Raw genomic sequence first — 22431 nt, forward strand, 5'->3', positions numbered from 1 at the left:
AGGTTGGAGGATCACTTGTGCCCATGAGTTCAGGGCTATAGTCAGCTGTGATTGTGCCATTGCATCCCAGCCTGAGACTCTGTCTCTTTAAAAAACAAGAGGCCAGGTGCGGGGCTCACACCTGTAATTCCAGCACTCTGGGAGGCTGAGGGGGGTGGATCACAGGGTCAGGAGATTGAGACCATCCTGGCTGACACGGTGAAACCCCATCTCTACTAAAAATGCAAACAAATTAGCTGGGCGTGGCGGCAGGCGCTTGTAGTCCCAGCCACTGGGGAGGCTGAGGCAGGAGAATCGCTTGAACCCGGGGAGGTGGAGCTTGCAGTGAGCCAGGATTGCACCACTGCACTCCAGCCTGGGTGACAGAGCAAGACTCCGTCTCAAAAACAACAACAGCAACAACAGAAACAAATAGTGTAAACCAGCCAGACTCTTTCTCTTATACTTAATATTTCAGGTACTTCAGTATAGCAATTAGAAAAGTACTAGATCAGGGATTGTGTCTATGTTTACCTCTCTTTGATTTAGTGGTCATTTTCTGAATTTTCAAATAATGCAGGCAATTAATAAATATTTGGAGGTTTCAGCGTATTGTTGGACCTAATATTATAGGCTAATTTTCTTATTTTCAGTGTAGAATTTTACTTAAAATTATGAACTTTTAAAAATAACTTTTATTATAAAGCTATTTTAATAATGATTTACCTTTTCTGTCTCTTTTCTTTATAATTTTGCAGCCTGCTTCATCTGGAGATGATAGAGCCATGTGTTTTACTTGTAGTGTATGCCTCGTTTGTTGGGAACCTACTGATGAACCTTGGTGAGTCTTGATGTTTCTGGGCATAATAGGCTAAGTCAGTCATGTAAATAATGCTTTTAAATTTTGCTTTTCTGCTTATGATACAATTTTTTGCCTTTTTGCTGCCTGTATTTTTGTCATTGTCCTGAGAATGAGACAGCCCTGTCTATACTGTGGCACACCACTTGGCATACAGTGTCTGTAAGTTTGACTTTCTAAAAATTGTACACGAGGGAAGTACCAAACAATAGACCCACGCTCTAACTGAAAACCAGAAAGCTATGGTAAAGTGAACTCCAGCGTGAGCTTTAGCAGTTGAATCTTTGTCTGTTGAGAGCAGGTTGTCAATAGGGAATCCATGGAGAGAGCCTTATAGTATACATTTCTAATTTTAAAGTAATTTTAGGGAGTCTTTGATGTCTCTGAATTTTAGTGCATGAAATTTTAGAACCTGGTTAAACATTAGAGATGATGTATTGAAACTTCATTTTTACAAATAACTATTCTGAGGTCTTATTAATAGAAATAATAGTATATTATTATAGCAAATATTTGTATAAGATGGTATACTAGATACCATTCTGAATACTTTATGTATTTTTAAATCATTTAATTCTCATGTTTCCCTGTGAAGTAGGTACTATGGTAATCTCCATTTTATAGGAGGGAACTATGAATATTTTCCAGTTTAACCTTTACAGTCACTCTATGAGATAGGAGTTACTATCCCATTTTAAAATGAAGAGAGTAAAATTTGCTGAAGGGCATATGGCTAGTGATAGAGCCAGGGTTTGGTTTTAGGATATGTTGCTTATTTTGTATTAAAATTAGTTTGAAGTCTCTGAATGTTAAATCAGCTGATGTGCATGGGGCAAACTTGCTAAAACGTATTGCAGTGTACCTGTGGAGTTCAGATTGGAAAATACTGTATGAAAAATTCAAGTTGTATCTATCTGCAGGCAGAGAGTTGAATACAGTAGTCCCCCTTATTTGCAGGGCATGCATTCCAGGACCCATTGGATACCTGAAACAGCAGATAGTACTGAACCATATACATACTATATTTTTTTCCCTATACATCCATAACCTATGATAAAGTATAATTCATAAATTAAGCACAGAAAGAGATTAATAACAATAATTAATAAAATTGAATATTTTATTTTCCTTCAGTTGGAGTCTTGCTCTGTTGCCCAGACTGGAGTGCAGTGGCGCGATCTCTGCTCACTGCAACCTCTACCTCGTGGGTTCAGGCGATTCTCCTGCCTCAGCCTCCCGAGTAGCTGGGATTACAGGCATGCGCCGCCACTCCTGGCTGATTTTTGTATTTTTAGTAGAGATGGGGTTTTGCCATGTTTGCCAGTTTGGTCTTGAACTCCTGAGCTCAGGTGATCCACCCGCCTCGGCCTTCCGAAGTGCTGGGATTACAGGCGTGAGCTACTGTGCCCGGCCTAAAATTGAACAATTTTAACAATATACTGTAATAAAAGTTCTGTGACTGTGGTCAGTCTCTCTGTGTTTCCCTCTCTCAAAATATCTTACTGTACTGTACTCATCTATTTTGGGACCATGGTTGACCATGAGTAACTGAAACCATAGAGAGTGAAGCTGTGGGCCAGGCACGGTGCTCACGCCTATAATCCCAGCACTTTGGGAGGCCAAGGCGGGTGGATCACTTGAGGTCAAGAGTTCAAGACCAGCCTGGCTAACATGGTGAAACCCTGTCTCTACTGAAGATACAATAAATTATCTGGGCGTGGTGGTGTGCACCTGTAATTCCAGCTACTCGGGAGGGTGAGGCAGGAGAATCGCTTGAACTGGGGAGGCAGAGGTTACAGTGAGCCGAGATTATACCATTGCACTCCAACTTGGGCAACAAGAGTGAAACTCCACCATCTCAAAAAGAAAAAAAAAGAAAGAGTGAAGCTGTGGATAAGAGGGGGACCTATTGTATGAGCAATTTTCAATTTAAGTTGAAAATTCTGTTTGGAATTGTCTTTCCCCATAAAGGCCATCTCTCTCTCTCTCTCTCTCTCTATATATATATATATATGAACCATTTTAATATATATTTTTTAGGTCCCTATGCCAATCCTCAAAAAGTTATTTAACCTATACCTGAAAAATTATACAATATTATCAAATATTATATTCTTTGTAAATATTTTCTATGGAAAGTTGATTAAAATTTCCAACTTGGGCTATTCAAAACCCGTGTTTTCTTGACATGGTGAGGGATTCAGGGAGTCTCCCTCTTTGCACCAGCATTTGGGATTCCTCAAACACTCAAGAAGTTGATTTGGTCTCTGAAGGCCTGGGGCAAGTGTTCCAAATGGGTAGGAGGGAAGAGGATTGATGGAGGCTGACCTAGGCACCTTCTGAATTGTAAATGGGAAAGGAAAAATTGGAAAGGGTGAATGGGACTCATATTTTGACTGTGCAAGTTGATAGAGTTACTTTGGAGGGAGGTTGAAGTTAAAAACATAAAAAAATGGACTATACCCTAGTAACTAGCAATTCCACTTCTGTTTGCTTACCCTAGGGAGTTAATTGCTCTTGTATGCTCAGAGGCATGAAATGGATGGTCACTGCAGTTAAAAATCGGAATCCTTTTAAATGCCAATCAGGAGGGGAATAGCCAAATAGAATGTGATATGTTCATATAATAGACGGTGGTCCAACAGTTAAGGGAAATGAACAGTAAGATCTCTGTTAATCACCCTCAGTAACTTTCAGATATGTTATTGTATCAAGAAATCTTTTAATAGAATGATAGATGATTGAATACATGATAAAATGTATATGTGTCATGTATAGTGACACCAATTGTTTAACAATTTAAGACCCTGTATTTTATTTTTTAAAATTTTTTTCATGCATACTTCCACATCATATATTTTCTATATGTACATTTATGTATGTAAACTTATAAAAAATATTTTAGAAATGTATCACTTAAATTTATAATGGTGGTTTCCTAGAGGTGGGATTGGAAATTACTGGGATTAGATTTTAAAATTGATGTAGGTCTTTAGCTTTATTTTATATAGCCGCGTGTAACTTGCATAAATAAAATTTTATTGAAAAAGTTAAAACTCAGGAAAGAGAGAGAGATGGAAAGGGGTAAAGTACGCTAGATTTAGCTGAGAGGGAACCTGGCCCAAATGTCATTTGCTTGGAGGTGCACTGTAAAAGGATTTAGGAAAGGCATCTGCATATTAAAAATTGCCCAGGATTTATAGATGGATTTATATATGTAAGTTGTAGGTGCATTGTAAAAAGAAATACATACATTTTAAGGAGTAGCATGTTTTATGTGTAAAGTTCTTTCTTTGCCACGGAAATAAAACAATGAGTTTAAAACAATGGTTAAGAAACATTTATTTTTAAAACTTTATTTATTTATTTATTTATTTATTTATTTATTTGGAGACACAGTCTTACTTTGTTGCCCAGACTGGAGTGCAGTGGCGCGATCTTGGTTCACTGCAACCCCTGCCTCCCAGGTTTAAGAGAGTCTCGTGCCTCAGTTTCCCAAGTAGCTGGGACTACAGGTGTGCATCACAATGCCTAGCTAATATATGTATTTTTAGTAGAGATGGGGTTTCCCCATGTGGCCAGGCTGGTCTGGAACTCCTGACCTCAAGTGATGCACCCACCTCAGCCTCCCAAAGTGGTGGGATTAGAGGCATGAGCCACCACGCCCAGCCTATTTTATTTTTTAGATACAGGGTCTTGCTATATTGTCCAGGCTGAAGTGCAATGGCTATACACAGGTGTGATCATAGCTTACTGCAGCCTCATGTTCTTGGGCTTAAGCCGTCCTCCTGCCTCAGCCTCCTGACTAACTGGGACTATATGCTTTACCATCATGCCTGGTTCATGGGTTCTTGTTTTGGTAGCAGGATCCTGACGTTTCTAATGCCTTATAATTATAGCTAATAGAAATAAAAATAAGGAATAACCAGAAAGAAATATAAAGGAATCATAAAGTTGAGCAGATAGGTGCTAAGTTGATCCTGCTTAAAATATTTGAGATAATTCTTAAAGTCATTATACCAGTCCTGATATGAGGTCTTGATATTTTATTTTTATATTTTAATTTAAATTTTTAAATTTTTTGTTTTTTAGAGACAGGGTCTTGCTCTATTGCTCAGGCTGGAGTGCAGTGGCACGATCGTAGCTCACTGCAGCCTTGAACTCCTAGGGTCGAGGGATCTTCCTATCTGAGTCTCCCGAGTAGCTGGGAATACAGGCACATGCTACCACACCCAGCTAATTATTTTTATTTTTATTTTTTGTAGCAAAGAGGTCTCACTATGTTGCCTAGGCTGGTTTCAATCTCCTGGCCTCAAGGATCCAACCACCTTGGCCCCCCGAAGTGTTGGGATTACAGGTGTGAGCCGCGGTGCCCAGCCTGTATTTTATATTTCTTAAACTTGTTATGTTTTTAATTTAACATTTCTTCTTGTTCAGTAAGGATTTATTGAAAGAAGTAGTGTATAATTTATGAACTTTACATTCCTAAGGCTCTTAGGAAATAAATTTTATTTAAAAGTTATTTGTCTGATTTGATCCTATAGTAAATACGTAAGGTATATTTCTGTGTTCTTAATGTATATTATTTTATTCATACTAGAGATCTTTCTGCTTTGAGATCTTTTTTTTGAGATGGAGTCTCGCTCTGTTGCCCAGGCTGGAGTGCAGTGGTGTGATCTCGACTCACTGCAACCTCCGCCTCCAGGGTTCAAGCATTTCTCCTGCCTCAGCCTCCTGAGTAGCTGGGATTACAGGCGCCCACCACCACGCTTGGCTGATTTTCATATTTTTAGTAGAGACGGGGTTTCACCATGTTGGTCAGGCTGGCGTCGAATTCCTGACCTCATGATCCACCCGTCTCGGCCTCCCAAAAGTGCTGGGATTACAGGTGTGAGCCACCGCACCCGGCTGCTTTCAGATCTTTACTAAACAACTTTTTAGTAAAATAATTTAGTAAAATAACTTGTTGAGAGTGGCATTTATCGAGTTTCAGCTGTATATCATTTATAGTTGTGGCCCCTGAAAGATATGGAGAATTTTAAATTGAAACATAGTAGTTAATCATTCAAAGCTGTAGGAAACCAGTGTGAGGAAATAACAGGAGTTTAAACAATTTTGTAGTATGTAATATAGCATTGTATTGGTTTTTCAGTTTTGTCTGAGATTGACTTTATAATCAGTTAAAGTGAGTAACAACTGCTATTGTTGAATGTTTGGAATGTTGAATGTTTGGAATATTGAATGTGTGAATATTGTAAACAGTTGAACATGTTAGAGTGATCTTCATAAAATTGAATGATTTAGTTATATTAAGTCTTTAATGATGAATAAGTTCAGTTAAAAAAAGATGATGATCCTGGAGTTCTGTTTTAATGTACAAACTGAATTGCTTTATTTTTAGTAAACTTTTCCTTTCTTAATCTGTGCAAAGGTCTGAACACGAAAGACATTCCCCAAACTGCCCATTTGTGAAAGGTGAGCACACACAGAATGTGCCATTGTCAGTCACTCTTGCAACAAGTCCTGCACAGTTTCCTTGTACGGATGGAACTGACAGAATATCTTGCTTTGGGTCGGGGAGCTGCCCTCATTTTCTAGCTGCTGCAACTAAACGAGGAAAGATCTGCATATGGGATGTTTCCAAACTTATGAAGGTATGTTTGAATTTTGAAGTAACAAATTAGTAATTGAAAAAAAATCAGTTGTAAACTTAGGCTTTTCATTTGTTTAGGTGCACTTAAAGTTTGAAATTAATGCCTATGATCCAGCAATTGTACAACAGCTTATTCTATCAGGAGACCCAAGCTCAGGAGTTGATTCAAGGAGACCAACTTTGGCGTGGCTGGAGGACTCCTCTAGTTGCTCAGATATACCAAAATTGGAAGGAGATAGGTATGTGAGTTTGTTTTAGTAGTATTTAATAGATGTTAACACGTTTTCCTAAATTTTATATTCTCATAGTTCTAATAATTAAAGAGAAGGAAAAAAAGTTATGCAGTTAAGCGATCAGAGAGTAAATGTTTGGTTAGAAATCTGTGATTCCTGAAGAAAAATCTTCAGAAACACCATAGTTTATAAAATATGCTTAACTTTCTATCACAATCTATGTCAATTGGAAATAATTGCCACATTGAACAACAGATGATGAAAAGTCAACACCGAAAAGTCTAAATAATGAAATGAAATTCTATTGTAGTTTCACCTTCTACTAAATCTTTTCATAGAAGTTGAACTAGATGATTTCAGTTTCCGTTTTTTCATTAGCACCTCAAATTATGGCAGTGCTAATGAATAATAATAATGGGATGACCTGAGGTGAGGCAAGAGGATCTGATTGTTTAAAACAGTGTACCAGTAGTCAGCAGTGAGTTGAGATACTATAATTATTGCTATAGAAGTATTTTGGTAAAATTGCTGTTCTGGATTCTCCTTCACTCAACTTCTCTGAGAGATTCCTGATTTTTGTGGTGGGGTGGGAGAGTCAAAGTATCACCCTCCTTCACCCACTTGTTTCCTAAGAACCACTGTGGTTTTGACTGAACTGGGCTAGTAAGATTCTGTAGGTAGAGGGGAAGAAGATTTTGTAGGCAGCCATGTGAAATGGAGCTATTTAACTGTGATTAGATGTCTTGATAGACTGGGAATACCTGCCATTTCACTTCCAGGGGCTCCTTATGTTACTGACATGTGATGGGTGTTACTCTGTAGTCAGTGATTTATCATTTTACTTCACAACCCCTTTGGTGGGATGTACTTTCATTAAGGAGTAATGTAAAATTTTATTAATGGAAATTATTTCACTAATGGAATTAGTGAAAAATTTACAATATATGTGTTACTTCTGTCTAGTTCCTCTTGGTAATAACATGTTGATTAAAGCCTTGTGGTTGTTCTGTTAATATAAATCTCTGTGAAAGCTTAATGGGAAAGCAGCTTAACTGTTGTCTGAGTTTCTGACCAAATTTTGCCAATAGGACTAGATATTAAGCATGCTTGATTTCTGTGATTTCTTAGAAGTTAGTGGAAAAGTAATAGAAGATAATGAAATTTGTATGTCCTTCTAGGCACTTACTTTAATTTGAACTTTGTCTTGAAGTTTTGAAATTTGGGGATTAAAAATGGAATCAAAATATACTTCTAGGATTACATACACCCATACACATATAGTCACACCCTCCTAGGTAAAATGTGCATTTTAGATAAACATGTATTCTGTATTATTAGTGGAAATGCTCCTCAACATTATCTGGGGTAACGTGCTTGAGTTGAGGTAATCTCTGCTTGCTTTTAAGAATTTACAATCTAGGGTCGAAGGTCAGTTTTCTCTGAAGAAAGTCTCAAACAAATCATACAAAAACATTAAGTTGAGGTGGTAGGAGGAAGCTGAAGAGGTGAAACTTCATCCCTAACATTAAGCCCTCTCTCTTCACTTCCCCTCCCCAAGAAGTAGGAGCAGTTCTGTTGGAATTGATAGTGAATATAGTGAGCCATACTACCTCTGACTTTATGTGACACAAGATCCAATATATTTGGTTATAAAATATATTATGTGGGTTTCATTAGCTTGAAGAATAGTACATTAATTGGAAAAACCTAAGCTTATCCAAGAAGTTTAACGTAATTAGCAATATAGTTTGCTTAGAATAGTTTTTGTAAAATTTGTTTTTATTTCTTATTTACATTGAAGGACTAAGGAATTGTTTTTGACAATTTTTTCTTAGAAGACAGTATTTGTCTTCTGAATTAAGGAAGAAGATATGCTAATACATTTAATTTTAATGAATTAAGATTTCTTCTAGATGATTGAGTTGTCATTTGTATATCAGGTCAAGTTGGTAAAAATTCCTTGAATGGAAATGAAATTGTTTATGGGATTGCTGTAAACCAAGGTACTCTTATAATATTAGTATGTCTGGTTTTCAGAAACACATATAATTTTTTTTTTTTTTTTTTTTTGCTCCCAAAATTTTATATTTATGTATTTTATTTTTCTTTTTTCTTTTTTTTTTTTTTTTTAATTATACTTTAGGGTTTTAGGGTACATGTGCACAATGTGCAGGTTTGTTACATATGTATCCATGTGCCATGTTGATTTCCTGCACCCATTAACTCGTCATTTAGCATTAGGTGTATCTCCTAATGCTGTCCCTCCCCCCTCCCCCCACCCAGAAACACATATAATCTTAACTAAACATTTTTACTTTAACCATAATACTTATTTTGCATGTTTATTGCTTTGTAAAAGGTTTTGCAAAATGTAGAAGGCTTTAGTGAATACAGTGCCTATTATATAAATAGTGCATGCCTATTGCAGGAAAATGCAGGAATGGAAATTGATGAAATATAGAGTAGTCATAATCACACTATGGAATTATGGTAACATTTGTATGTATTCTAGTTTCTTTTTAAAATGTATGTGTTTTTTTTTTTTGTTGCCCAGGTTAGAATGCAGTGGCGTAATCTTGGCTCACTGCAACCTCTGCCTCCCGGGTTCAAATGATTTTTCTGCCTTAGCCTCCTGTGTAGCTGGGACTACAGGTGCCCACCACCACTCCTGGCTAATTTTTTGTATTTTTAGTAGAGAAAGGGTTTCTCCATGTTGGCCAGGCTGTTCTCGAACTCCAGACCTCAGATGATCCACCTGCTATGGCCTCCCAGAGTGCTGGGATTACAGGTGTGACCACCACGCCCAGCTGCATGTGATTTTTTAAAAAAGTTTTATTGAAGTGTAATTTTCAAATCATAAAATTCATGTTAAGTGTACAATTTAGTTATTTTATTCATATAATTTTTTTTCTTTTTTTTTTTGAGAGAGTCTCGCTCTGTCCGCTGGAGTGCAGTGGTGCGATCCTGGTTCACTGCAATCTCTGCCTCCCAGGTTCAAGTGATTCTTGTGCCTCAGTCTCCTGAGTAGTTGGGACTGACCTGTGCCACCATGCCCGGGTAAATTTTGTATTTTTAGTAGAGACGGGTTTCACCATATTGGCCAGGCTGGTCTCAACTCCTGGCCTCATGTGATCTGCCTGCTTCAGCCTCCCAAAGTGCTGGGATTATAGGTGTGAGCCGCTGCACCTGGCCTTAGCCATAAAATATTTTTGTCACAAAATATTTTAAAAGAATGTGATTTTACAAATTATATATGTATATATAGTTTTTTTTTTTTTCTGTTGAAACAAGGTCTTGCTCTGTCACCCAGGCTCACAGCTCACCGCAGCCTTTACCTCCTGGGCTCAAGTCATCCTTTTACCTCAGCCTTCTAAGTAGCTGGGACTAAAGGCATGTGCCACCATGCCAGCTAATTTTTTATTTTTTGTGGAGATAGAGGTCTCACTATGTTGCCCAGGCTGTTCTGGAACTCCTGGGCTCAAGCAGTCCTCCCTCCTTGCCCTCCCAAAGTGCTGGTATTACAGGTGTGAGTCACTGCGCCTGTTCCCTGATTATATTTTTGAGAACTTTCAGAATAAAACATTCTTTGTTAATTTAAGACTTTTATCTGGCAACCCTCTTTGAAATATCAAGACACCTGAATTCCTTTAAAACATGCTACTACTAAATTTTATTGTTCATCTTAGTACAGCAGGTTAATACTTGGTTATTTATTTTTCTTAATGTGCAGCCATTCTATACTTAAAACCTGTTTTCTTGGTTTGGACTTCTTCATTCTTGATTCCCAATTATTAATATTTCTTCTTGGGATTCATTTTTACACTTACCCTATTTCTCTGAACCAGCCAATTAGGCTAATGAATTAGCAGCTGATTTTAAACTTTTTTGCATTTTTTTGCTTTTGTAAATTACAACATTAAATTGGTTTATGGGCAACTATTATCACCTGAAAAAACTAAAAACAGAGAAACTTTTTCAAAAATATATAAGTGAATTTCCCCGTAGCCGCCCCAAAATATTTCAAACATTGCCTTGGAGTGCAGTAATATCCTTAAACATTTTCAATGCAGAATACTGCTTCATATTCTGTATAAAATAACATTGTAGGCCGGGCATGGTGGCTTATGTCTGTAATCCCAGCACTTTGGGAGGCCGAGGCGGGCGGATCACAAGGTCAGGAGATAGAGACCAGACTTTGTCTTGTCCTGACGACCCCCTATCTTCTGAATTGTCATAGTTTTCCTATATGTAAAGGAGTTCTTAGCCTCTCCAAAACAAAATACAAAACAAAAATAAAATTGCATGTACATGTGAGTACACAAACATACACACATGCTTACACAACTATTATGTTTGGTTTTAGGCTGTCCTGAATTCAGTAATAGAATAGTTCTTAATGTTTTACTACTGCAAGCTGGTCCTTGATTTTATTAGCTGCTGCTGTCTTTTATATTTTTGTTTGCCCAAACTGTCCTTAGTCACACAGTAGTCTTCAAATTCCTACAAATGTTATTATGGATTCTTAGAGGTTTCCACACCCTATTTCAGTTAGACATTTATTTAATGATTTAAAAAGATTTTTGTCAGTGTTGTTAATCAGTTATGATATCAAACTACTCTATATATCATTTAAGCTGATTTTAATTGTTTTTTATGTTTGAGCTATGTAGTAGTGATTTTAACACTGTACTTTCAGGCCAGGCATAGTGGCTCATGCCTATAATCCCAGCACGTTGAGAGGTAGAGGTGGGAAGATTGCTTGAGCCCAAAGGTTCAAGACCAGCCTGGGCAACGTGGTGAGACCCCGTCTCTGCAAAAATTAAAAAAAAAAAGTAGCTGGGCATGGTGGCGTGTGCCTATGGTCCCACCTACGTGGGAGTCTGAGGCGGGAGGATTGGTTGAGGCCAGGAGGAGGTCAGGGCTGCAGTGAGCTGTGTTCCTGCCACTGTACTCCAGCCTGGATGATAGAGTGAGACCCTGTCTCAGAAAAAACCAAAAAACCAACTGTTCTTTTTTCTTTGCGTTCTCATATGATATATACTTTTTTGAAATTCAAATTGTTTACTTTGTTTTTTGATTTAAGTGATGATTTACTGGAGGATTCAGACAGTGAAGAGCATTCCAGATCAGATTCTGTGACAGGTATGTAAAAAGTATTAGATAATATGTTTAAAAAATTATTTACACAGTTGTGTATACAGCTAACTACCACTTAATTCTGAATTTCTTAGTCAATGCTAACTCTAAATTTTTGCTAGTATACACAGAAGACTGAAATATTGTGTGCCAGAGATCTCAAATTAGTAGTATGTACATAGTGTTCCATATTTAAAATTTAAATGGTACTTATTTGAGCCAAAGGAATTACAGTGGATAGTTACATTAAAGTTTTGTCACATGTCAGGTAATTAAATGTTTTTATTTGTATAATATATTCTGTTAACTAAAAGTAGTGTTTAAAGCTCTTTATTCATGTAGGTGAATAAAGGACTACATTTTAATGTGTGAAATTATAGACATTAAAACATCAAGTAAATGCTGCCTTACTGGCTCATAAAATATTAGGGCAAGATAATATACTTCGTATTTTAATGTTATTTTATAGGAAAAGCTAATAGTATGTTTCAAAATAGTTTTACTATGTCAGAATTTAAATCCTAACTCTTCTACTTAATATAGTCTGATTGCATTTCCTGATATACAGCATAGTGGTATTAAAGTCTGTCATTTAGAGTTTTAAGAATTAGGCCGGGCTTGGTGGCTCACGTTGGTAATCCCAGCACTTTGGGTGGCCATGGCGGGTGGATCACCTGAGATCAGGAGTTCGAGACTAGCCTGGCCAACATGGTGAAACTCCGTCTCTACTAAAAATAAAAAACATTTAGCCAGGCGTGGTGGCGCATGCCTGTCCCAGCTACTCAGGAGGCTGAGGCAGGAGAATCGTTTGAACCCGGGAGGCGGAGATTGCAGTGAGCTGAGATTGTGCCATTGCGCTCCAGCCTGGGCAACAAGAGAGAAACTCTGTCTCAAAAAAAAAAAAAAGAATTAGATAAGTTCATATAAAGTGTAGTGCCTGGGAAGTACCCGGTATTTTTAAAAAGTGACTGTTATTAAATTGTGGCTATTGTTTAATGTCAGATGCTGTGTACTACGGACATATATAACTTAAATCTTTTTAGAATAGGAATGGTTTTGTATAGTACAGTTCAAAAAAATTGTAGTTAACATTTGGTAGTAAATATTCTTTAAATTCTAATTTGTCATCAAATTTTTTTGAAAGACACTAGATGGAACACTGGATAATTTTGGGTTAATCCTTAGCAGTCTTTTGAAGCAGTTCTTATCAATGAACAAAAAAAATCACCAGATAAGGCAGGAAAATGCCCTTAAAAATGTACAAATGGTGTAATTCGTTCTAGAAAAATTAAAAATTGTTTGCTTTTTTCTTTTTTTAAATTTAGACTGAGGAAGCTAATGCTCTTATCCTGTTTTGTTCTTTTGCAAAAACATAAGAGGTTACTACTACATTTTCTTTCTTTGTTTCTTTCTTTTTTTTCTTTCTTTTTTTTTTGAGACAGAGTCTTGCTCTGTTGCCCAGGCTGGAGTGCAGTGGTGTGATCTCAGCTCACTGCAACCTCCGCCTCCCGAGTTCAAGGGATTCTCTTGCCTCAGCCTTGTGAGTAGTTGGGATTATAGGTGCCTGCCACCACACCTGGCTAATTTTTGTATCTTTAGTAGAGATGGGGTTTCACCATGTTGGCCAGGCTCGTCTTGAACTCCTGACCTCAGGTGATCTGCCTGCCTCGGCCTCCTAAAGTGCTAGGATTACAGGCGTGAGCCACCGCACCTGGCCAGACCTGGCTCTTTCTTTTGTTTTTTTGAGACGGAGTCTCGCTCTGTGGCCAGGCTGGTCTTGAACTGCTGACCTCAGGTGATCCACTTGCCTCAGCCTCCCAAAGTGCTGGGATTACAGATGTGAGCCACTGCACCCGGCCAAGTTTTTGAACTCTTTCAAAAAATAACTCCTTGGTCTTGTTAAGTTACTTAAACTGTGGGCTTCAGTTTTTCCTTTGTAAAGTGTTTGCTGTTTTAAGTTTTTTTTGATTGTCACTGGAGCCTTTCCTTTGTGTGCTATAGTTTTGTTGTTTTCCCTGGGTCTAAGGATCTCAGTACATGCTTTTGCAGTTATAATACTTGTATTTGGTCAATTTTCTTATCCTTTTTCTACCTTTATTCTTTTCATCTATGCCTGTTTGATTTTTCACACATTTTAAAGATACTATAGTCATGTTTACTTTAGCTCATAGTGTCTTGAAAATTATCATCATGTATTTTTGTCGACTACATATAACACTTCATTTAGGGGTGTAAAAATTGTCTTTATGTATTAAAAAGTAGCTATGGTAAGAGAAAATATCTTTCCAGTTCAAAATTTTTAATTGCCTCATTTGAGGCTTTGTAAGTAGCTTATTCATTCACAGTAAAAGTGTGTATCTTCTAAACTAATTTTGTTATATTGAAAGACCATTGGTGACTTTATGGAGGCTTATAGAGTAGTCATGTATATATATTTGATATTAATGATTGGTGTCTTCTCTTCCTGAAGTATCTAAAAAGTGATAAGGTACCATTTAAAACTTATCAGAACATATCCAATTTGATGGAAATCACAGTTCTAAGTGATTTTCGTCAAATTGGATGATACGGTCTGAAGAATTATGAAATAAATCTCTTTTTTTTTTTTTTTTGGAGACAGAGTCTGGCTCTGTCCCCCAGGCTGGAGTGCAGTGGCACCATCTCGGCTCACTGCAAGCTCCACCTCCCGGGTTCACGCCATTCTCCTGCCTCAGCCTCCCGAGTAGCTGGGACTACAGGCACCCGCCACCACGCCCTGCTAATTTTTTTGTATTTTTAGTAGAGACAGGGTTTCACTATGTTGACCAGTCTGGTCTCGAACTCCTGACCTCAGGTGATCCACCCGCCTCAGCCTGCCAAAGTGCTGGGATTACAGGTGTGAGCCTCTACGCCCAGCCTTGAGCACTTTTATATTTATTTCCTTTTCTCTGTTTTTCCCGTCTAAATCATAAAGGCAATTTTATATATATATATATTTTTAATTTTTTAATTTTTAATTTTTTCTATTTTCAAAAATCGCCTAGAGTGGTTTTTTCTTTTGAGACGGGATCTCAGTCTGTCGTCCTGGCTGGAGTGCAGTGGTGCGATCTCAGCACACTGCAATCTCTGGCCTCCTGGGTTCAAGCAATTTCTCTTGCCTCAGCCTCCCGAGCAGTGGGACTACAGGCATGTACCACCATGCCTGGCTACTTTTTGTGTTTTTGGTAGAGACGAGGTTTCACCATGTTGGAGAGGCTGTTGTCAAACTCCTGGGCTCAAGTGATCTGGCCTGCCTCGGCCTCCCAAAGTACTGGGATTACAGGCGTGGGCCACTGCGTCTGGCCTAACCTATAGTGGTCTTTATGTTATTATTGCTAATGATGTTGCTGCCTGACTGAAAGAAGTTTGTGCCATTGAGATAGAGACAGATCAGTGGAAAGAATTTTCAGTTTAGCGTCAGGAGATTATACTTGATTTGGGAGTTGACTGACATCTATTGTAAGATTTTCTTTCCTTTTTTTCTGTTTTCTGGAAACGGGGTTTTACTGTGTTGCCGAGGCTGGTCTTGAACAGAACTCCTGGTCTAAAAGGATCCTTCTACCTCAGCCTCCCAAATAGCTGGGATTACAGGCATGCACCACAACGCCTGGCTTTGTGATTAATATCACAGGTTTAAAGGTTGAGACTGAGAAACTCAGTCCTGTGTTTCAGTATAGAAACTGAGTTCTGAGACTGTACTGCTTTTAAGGGAATAGTTTAAAGAAGGCACAATAGAAAAAAGGTCGGCAGGGCATGGTGGCTCATGTCTATAATCTGAGCACTTTGGGAGGCCGAGGTGGGCAGATCATAAGGTCAGGAGTTCGACGCTAGCCGGACCAACATGGTGAAAACCCATCTCTACTAAAAATACAAAAATTAGCCAGGCGTGGTGGCAGGTGCCTGTAATCCCAGCTACTCAGGAGGCTGAGGCAGGAGAATCCCTTGAACCTGGGTGGTGGAGGTTGCAATGAGCAGAGATTATGCCATTGCACTCCAGCCTGGGTGACAATAGTGAGACTTTGTCTCAAAAAAAAAAAAAAAAAAAAAAAGAAAGTGAATAAGATGATATGATGTAATGTAGTTGTGTGACTTTAAATGAACTAAAAATTAGCAGATAATACAGAAGACACTGCATGTTTCACATAAAGATTATACAGTTTTGGAACTTTTTCTTCCTAGTTATTTTTTTTTTTTTTCTAAACTGAGGTTAGAATTGTATTCTCTGACATTCCACTGATAATCAGCAGAGGATGGGGTGAGAGAGAGGAAATGGTGCTTATAACTCCTTCAGAGTGGTGAAAGAAAGGAAACTGAGATTACAATCTTTTTTTAATGGATATTTTGCGTAGTGCATAAGTGACAGATGCATAAGTAGTATTCTCTCTTTGGTTTAGAATTGAAGTGCAGAAATTCTATTACTTTGATACTAATTTAAAGTTATGAATAAATAATATTTTTTAACTCTTTAATCATATTACTTTTTTGAAAAAAGGTTTTGCTCGCAAATTGCCAAGAGAATATATTTTGAATTGAAAAGACTTTTTTTTTTTTTTTTTTTTTTTTGGAGACAGTCTCACTCTTGTTGTCCAGACTAGAGAGTACAGTTGCATGATCTCAGCTCACTGCAACTTCTGTCTCCCAGGTTCAAGTGATTCTCGTGCCTCAGCCTCCCAAGTAGCTGGGACTACAGGCATGTGCCACCATGCCCGGCTAATTTTCTTTTTCTTTTCTTTTCTTTTTTTTTTTTTGAGACATAGTCTCGCTCTTGTTGCCCAGGCTGTGGTGCAATGTTGCGGTCTTGGCTCACCGCAACCTCCGCCTTCCGGCTTCAAGCCATTTTCCAGCCCCAGCCTCCTGAGTAGCTGGGATTACAGGCATGCACCACCACACCCAGCTAATTTTGTATTTTTAGTAGAAACGGAATTTCTCCGTGTTGGTCAGGCTGGTCCCAAACTCCTGACCTCAGGTGATCTGCCTGCCTCAGCCTCCCAAAGTGCTGGGATTACAGGCACGAGCCATCGCACCCAGCCTCTAATTTTTTGTATTTTTAGTAGAGACGGGGTTTTGCCATGTTACCCAGGCTGGTCTCGAACTCCTGAGCTCAGGTAGTCTGCCCACCTCAACCTCCCAAAGTGCTAGGATGACAGGTGTGAGCCACCGTGCCTGGCCTAAGTTGAAAATAATTTTGAGTCCCTTGAATACCTTTACGGTTTTTCTGAGTAAGCTCATCTTAGATTTGATTATGTTTAAAAAAAAAAGAGAAAAAACACAGCCTGGTATCTATGAGGGATTGGTTCCAGGACCCTCTCTAGATATCAAAATCCAGGTGTGCTCAAGTCCCTTGTATAAAATGATATAGTTTTGCTTATAACCTATGCACATCTACATTTTCCTGTTACTTTAAATGATCTCTAGATTACTTATAATATCTAATACAATGTAAATACTGAGTAAAATGTTGTTATGCTCTATTGTTTATTGACAAAAAGTTTGTACATGTTGAGTAGAGATGCAACCATCCATTTTTTTTAAAAAAAGTTTTCCGGCTGGGCGTGGTGGCTCGTGCCTGTAATCCCAGCACTTTGGGAGGCTGAGGCGGGTGGATCACCTGAGGTCGGGAGTTTGAGACCAGCCTGACCAACATGGAGAAACCATATCTCTACTAAAAATACAAAATTAGCTGGGTATGGTGGCACAGCTACTCTTGAGGCTGAGGCAGGAGAATTGGTTGAACCTGGGAGGCGGAGGTTTTGGTGAGCCGAGATCACGCCATTGCACTCTAGCCTAGGCAACAAGAGCAAAACTCCATCTCCAAAAAATAAATAAATAAATAAAAAAGTTTTCCATCTGTAGTTAGTTGAATCCATGGATGTAGAACCTGTGAATATGGAGGGCTGACTGCACTTAAATTTTTTTAGGCCAGGCGTGGTGGCTCACGCCTGTAATCCCAGCACTTTGGGAGGCTGAGGTGGGTGGATCACCTGAGGTCAGGAGTTTGAGACCATCCTGGACAACATGGTGAAACCCAGGCTCTACTAAAAATAGAAAAATTAGCTGGGCGTGGTGGCATGGGCCTGTAATCCCAGCTACTTGGGAGGCTGAGGCACTAGAATCGCTCTTGAACCTGGGGTGCGGAGGTTGTGGTGAGCCGAAATTGCACCACTGCACTCTAGCCTGGGTGACAGAGCAAGAATTTGTCTCAAAAATAAATAAATAAATAGTTTTACTTGTATATTCATAATGTACTGACTGGATGAGTAGAAACGTATCTAATGAATATTGTTCCTTTTTAAAGGGCATACATCACAGAAGGAAGCCATGGAAGTAAGCCTTGATATAACAGCACTCAGCATTCTCCAACAGCCAGAAAAGCTTCAGTGGGAGATTGTTGCAAATGTGCTTGAAGATACTGTTAAGGATCTTGAAGAACTTGGGGCAAATCCTTGTTTAACAAACTCTAAGAGTGAAAAGACAAAGGAAAAGCACCAGGAACAACACAACATTCCTTTTCCGTGTTTATTAGCTGGAGGTTTATTAACATATAAATCTCCTGCTACCTCACCCATTAGTAGTAATTCTCACAGGTCACTGGATGGTTTAAGCAGAACTCAGGGTGAAAGTATATCAGAACAAGGGTCAACTGACAATGAATCCTGCACTAATTCAGAACTAAATTCTCCTCTGGTAAGGAGGACTTTACCGGTTTTGCTTCTTTATAGCATCAAGGAATCTGATGAGAAAGCAGGAAAGATCTTTTCACAGATGAACAATATTATGAGTAAAAGTTTGCATGATGATGGTTTTACTGTTCCACAGATTATTGAAATGGAGCTGGATAGTCAGGAACAGTTGTTATTGCAGGATCCTCCTGTGACTTACATTCAGCAATTTGCAGATGCAGCAGCCAACCTTACCTCTCCGGATTCTGAGAAGTGGAACTCTGTGTTTCCCAAGCCTGGGACTTTGGTTCAATGCTTGAGGCTGCCAAAGTTTGCAGAGGAGGAGAATCTTTGTATAGACTCAATAACTCCTTGTGCTGACGGAATTCATTTGTTGGTAGGACTGCGGACATGCCCTGTTGAATCCTTGAGTGCAATAAATCAAGTAGAGGCCTTGAATAATTTAAATAAATTAAACTCTGCACTATGTAATAGACGGAAAGGTGAGCTGGAATCAAATCTTGCTGTAGTGAATGGTGCAAATATTAGTGTAATCCAACATGAATCACCAGCAGATGTACAGACTCCTTTGATAATTCAGCCTGAGCAGAGGAATGTTAGTGGTGGATATTTAGTGCTTTATAAAATGAATTATGCCACTCGGATAGTGACTTTAGAAGAGGAGCCAATAAAAATACAACATATCAAAGATCCCCAGGACACAATTACCTCGCTCATTTTGCTTCCACCAGATATATTGGATAATCGAGAGGATGACTGTGAGGAACCTATTGAGGACATGCAGTTAATCTCAAAGAATGGTTTTGAGAGAGAAAAAACATCTGACATTTCTACTCTTGGACACCTGGTAATAACCACTCAGGGAGGATATGTAAAAATACTAGATCTTTCAAACTTTGAAATTTTGGCCAAAGTGGAGCCTCCCAAAAAGGAGGGCACTGAGGAACAGGACACATTTGTTTCTGTGATTTACTGTTCTGGCACAGACAGGCTGTGTGCGTGCACCAAAGGTAAGTTGTTTGATTATGCTATAAATCTTATAAAATCCATGTATATATGGCATTTGTTTATGTGCATACCTAGTATGAATTTTAGGTTCAAATAGATGGAGAGGAATTAATTTTTTTGTAATGAAGTGGTAAATCCTTCTTTTTAAGCTGTTCTTAAAACTTTTTTCTACTGCCCTAGGTAAGGATTCTAACTGTAAATAAGTTAGTAAGTCACTTAGCAAGTATCTTCTGCTTTAACCTCAAGAAAATCACATGCTTTTATTTCAGTGAGTCCCTGACTCTGCATCTGCTCAAATTTATGACCATGGCAAATTATGTTAAATTCATTAAACCTATTTTTATTTATTTATAAACTAGGATAAGAAAGTCTATTTCCTAGGCTTATTAGAATGAAATAATGTATGTAAAGTTTCTGGCACAGTTACTGGTCCTTATTTCCTTCTGAAATAAAAATACTTAGCAAACAATTTTTAGTTTTGCTAAATACATTTTTTTGTCTGATTTACTCCTGATCTTTGGCTAGTAGTGAATTAGTTTTGCAAATTTTGAAGCACTATGTAGATTAAGATAGTGTGCAATTATTTTTTCTTTTTTTCTCCTTTCTTTTCCTTTTCCTTTCCCCTTTCCCCCTTTCTTTCCCCCCTCCCCTTTCTTTCCCCCTCCTCTCCCCTCCTTTCTTTTCCTTTTTTCTTTTTGAGTGGAGGTTTCATTCTTGTTGCCCAAGCTGAAGTGCAATGGCCCAATCTCAGCTCACTACAACCTCCACCTCCCAGGTTCAAGCAATTCTCCTGCCTCAGCCTCCCAAGTAGCTGGGATTATAGGTGCGTGGCAGCATGCCCGGCTAATTTTTTTGTATGTTTAGTAGAGACAGGGTTTCACCATGTTAGCCAGGCTGGTCTTGAACTCCTGACCTCAGGTGATCCACCCACCTCAGCCTCCCAAAGTGCTGGGATTACAGGCATGAGCCATCATGCCAGGCCTTTTCTTTTCTTTCTCAGGGTCTCACTGTGTTGCCCAGGCTGGAGTGCAGTGGCATGATCTCAGCTCACTGCAGCCTCAACCTCCTGGGCACAAGTGGTCCTCTCGCCTTGGCCTCCTGAATAGCTGGGGCTACAGTGCATAGCTGGGACTATGTACTACCATGTTCAGCTAATTTTTGTATTTTTTTGTAGAAATGGGATTTCGCCATGTTGCTCAGGCTGGTCTCAAACTCCTGAGTTCGAGTGATCTGCCTGCCTCGGCCTCCCAAAGTGCTGGGATTATAGGCTTGTGGCATTGTGCCTGGCCTATTTTTTTCTTTATATACATTTTAAGTTAGGGAGATAAAGCAGTTTTTGAAAAGGATTACTGACAATATCAGGCAAAATGAATAGTTCTATTGATTGTCTAGTAGGAATTTAGGACTAGGAGGTAGTTGAAGCCTAAGTGACTATAACTAAGGCATGGCAGAGGAATTAGGATCTGAGCAGAGTTATGCATGCATCACATCTGTGGTTCTGATAGTAATTAGACTGTTTTTCCTCTCTTTAAATAGATTTCAAGAGTTTAGCCAAGGAACATAATGGTGAATGTAGTGGTTAGATTGCCTTCTTTGAACTATATGTAGTGAAATTATTTTTTTATTTTTATTTTTTGTTTTTTGAGACAGAGTCTCACCCTGTCAACAGGCTGGGGTGCAGTTACACAATCTTGGCTCACTGCAACTTCTGCCTCCCAGGTTCAAGTGATTCTCCGGCGTTAGCCTCCTGAGTAGCTGAGACCACAGGTGCGCGTCACCACACTTGGCTAATTTTTGTATTTTTAGTAGTGACGAGGTTTCACTATGTTGGCTAGTCTGGTCTTGAACTGCTGACCTTGAGCGATCCACCTGCCTTGGCCTCCCAAAGTGATGGGATTATAGGCATGATCCACTGCACCCAGTGAAATTTCTGTAATTTCTAGTGAAAGTATAATGGAAAAAAATCTTTAAATATCATAAAAATCCAACTAGATTAATTTAGAAAATGAGCAGTGAAGTCTGATAACTTTAGACTAATAAAACTTGGAATTACAGTTGAGAATTTCAGAACAGCCATTAAAATTCTGTGTGGTATCAGAGATAATTTGAATTTATTGGTCACATATATGCCAATTCATTGTTTTTTTTTTTGTTTTTTTTTTTAATTTTTTTTGCACACAAAAACAATAAACATTTTCTAAAAATACAAACAAAAAGATGCATATCAGACATATTAGGAAGGTTGCACATGGGAAGTCGGGGAATAGAAATGGGGGGTGGGAGTTAAAATAAATGTGAGAGGGACTTTATATGGATCAGTGATAATAACTCAATCCTCAATTTGACAAAGAAGAGGGAGAAGGAAGAGGAAGAAAAAGAAAGTGGGATAAAGGATCAGAAAGGGAGGAAAATAGAAAAAATTAGAGTATGACTCCAGGGTAGACCTGTTTTGTTGTCACTGAGTTGGTTGGTTGGTTTGTCTGTTGTATTTTTCATGTTTCGCCATGTTGGCCAGACTGGTCTCGAACTCCTAGCCCGAAGTGATCAACCCGCCTCGCCCCCCACAGTGCCGGGACCACAGGCGTGAGCCACCACGTCCAGCCCCCACATTGCTTCTGGCCTCCGTGGTAGACCTCCGAGACGGAGCGGCCGGGCAGAGGCGCTCCTCACTTCTTCCCAGACACGGGGCGGCCGGGCAGAGGCGCTCCTCACTTCTTCCCAGACACGGGGCGGCCGGGCAGAGGCGCTCCTCACTTCCCAGACGGGGCGGCCAGGCAGAGACGCTCCTCACTTCTTCCCAGACGATAGGTGGCTGGGCAGAGGCGCTCCTCACTTCCCAGACGATGGGTGGCCGGGCAGAGGCGC

General features: G+C 39.0%; 1 protein-coding gene across 12 annotated transcripts in view; it reads left to right on the forward strand.

Annotated features, from left to right (window-relative positions):
- Positions 1–22431, forward strand: part of BIRC6 (baculoviral IAP repeat containing 6) — a 267757-nt gene that overhangs the window by 39847 nt on the left and 205479 nt on the right. For all 12 annotated transcript variants that reach the window (XR_009209365.1, XM_032172644.2, XM_058426669.1 and 9 more), the window contains exons 6-10: positions 738–820; positions 6270–6492; positions 6570–6730; positions 11808–11866; positions 18174–19568. Coding sequence is in view for 11 of the 12 variants with exons in the window: in XM_032172644.2 (XP_032028535.1) it covers positions 738–820; positions 6270–6492; positions 6570–6730; positions 11808–11866; positions 18174–19568 (1921 nt within the window). In the remaining variant the exon portion in view is untranslated. The remainder of the gene's footprint in view (positions 1–737; positions 821–6269; positions 6493–6569; positions 6731–11807; positions 11867–18173; positions 19569–22431) is intronic.

This window comes from Hylobates moloch, unplaced genomic scaffold (genome assembly GCF_009828535.3).
Source record: "Hylobates moloch isolate HMO894 unplaced genomic scaffold, HMol_V3 SCAFFOLD_13, whole genome shotgun sequence".
NCBI classification, from domain to species: domain Eukaryota; kingdom Metazoa; phylum Chordata; class Mammalia; order Primates; family Hylobatidae; genus Hylobates; species Hylobates moloch.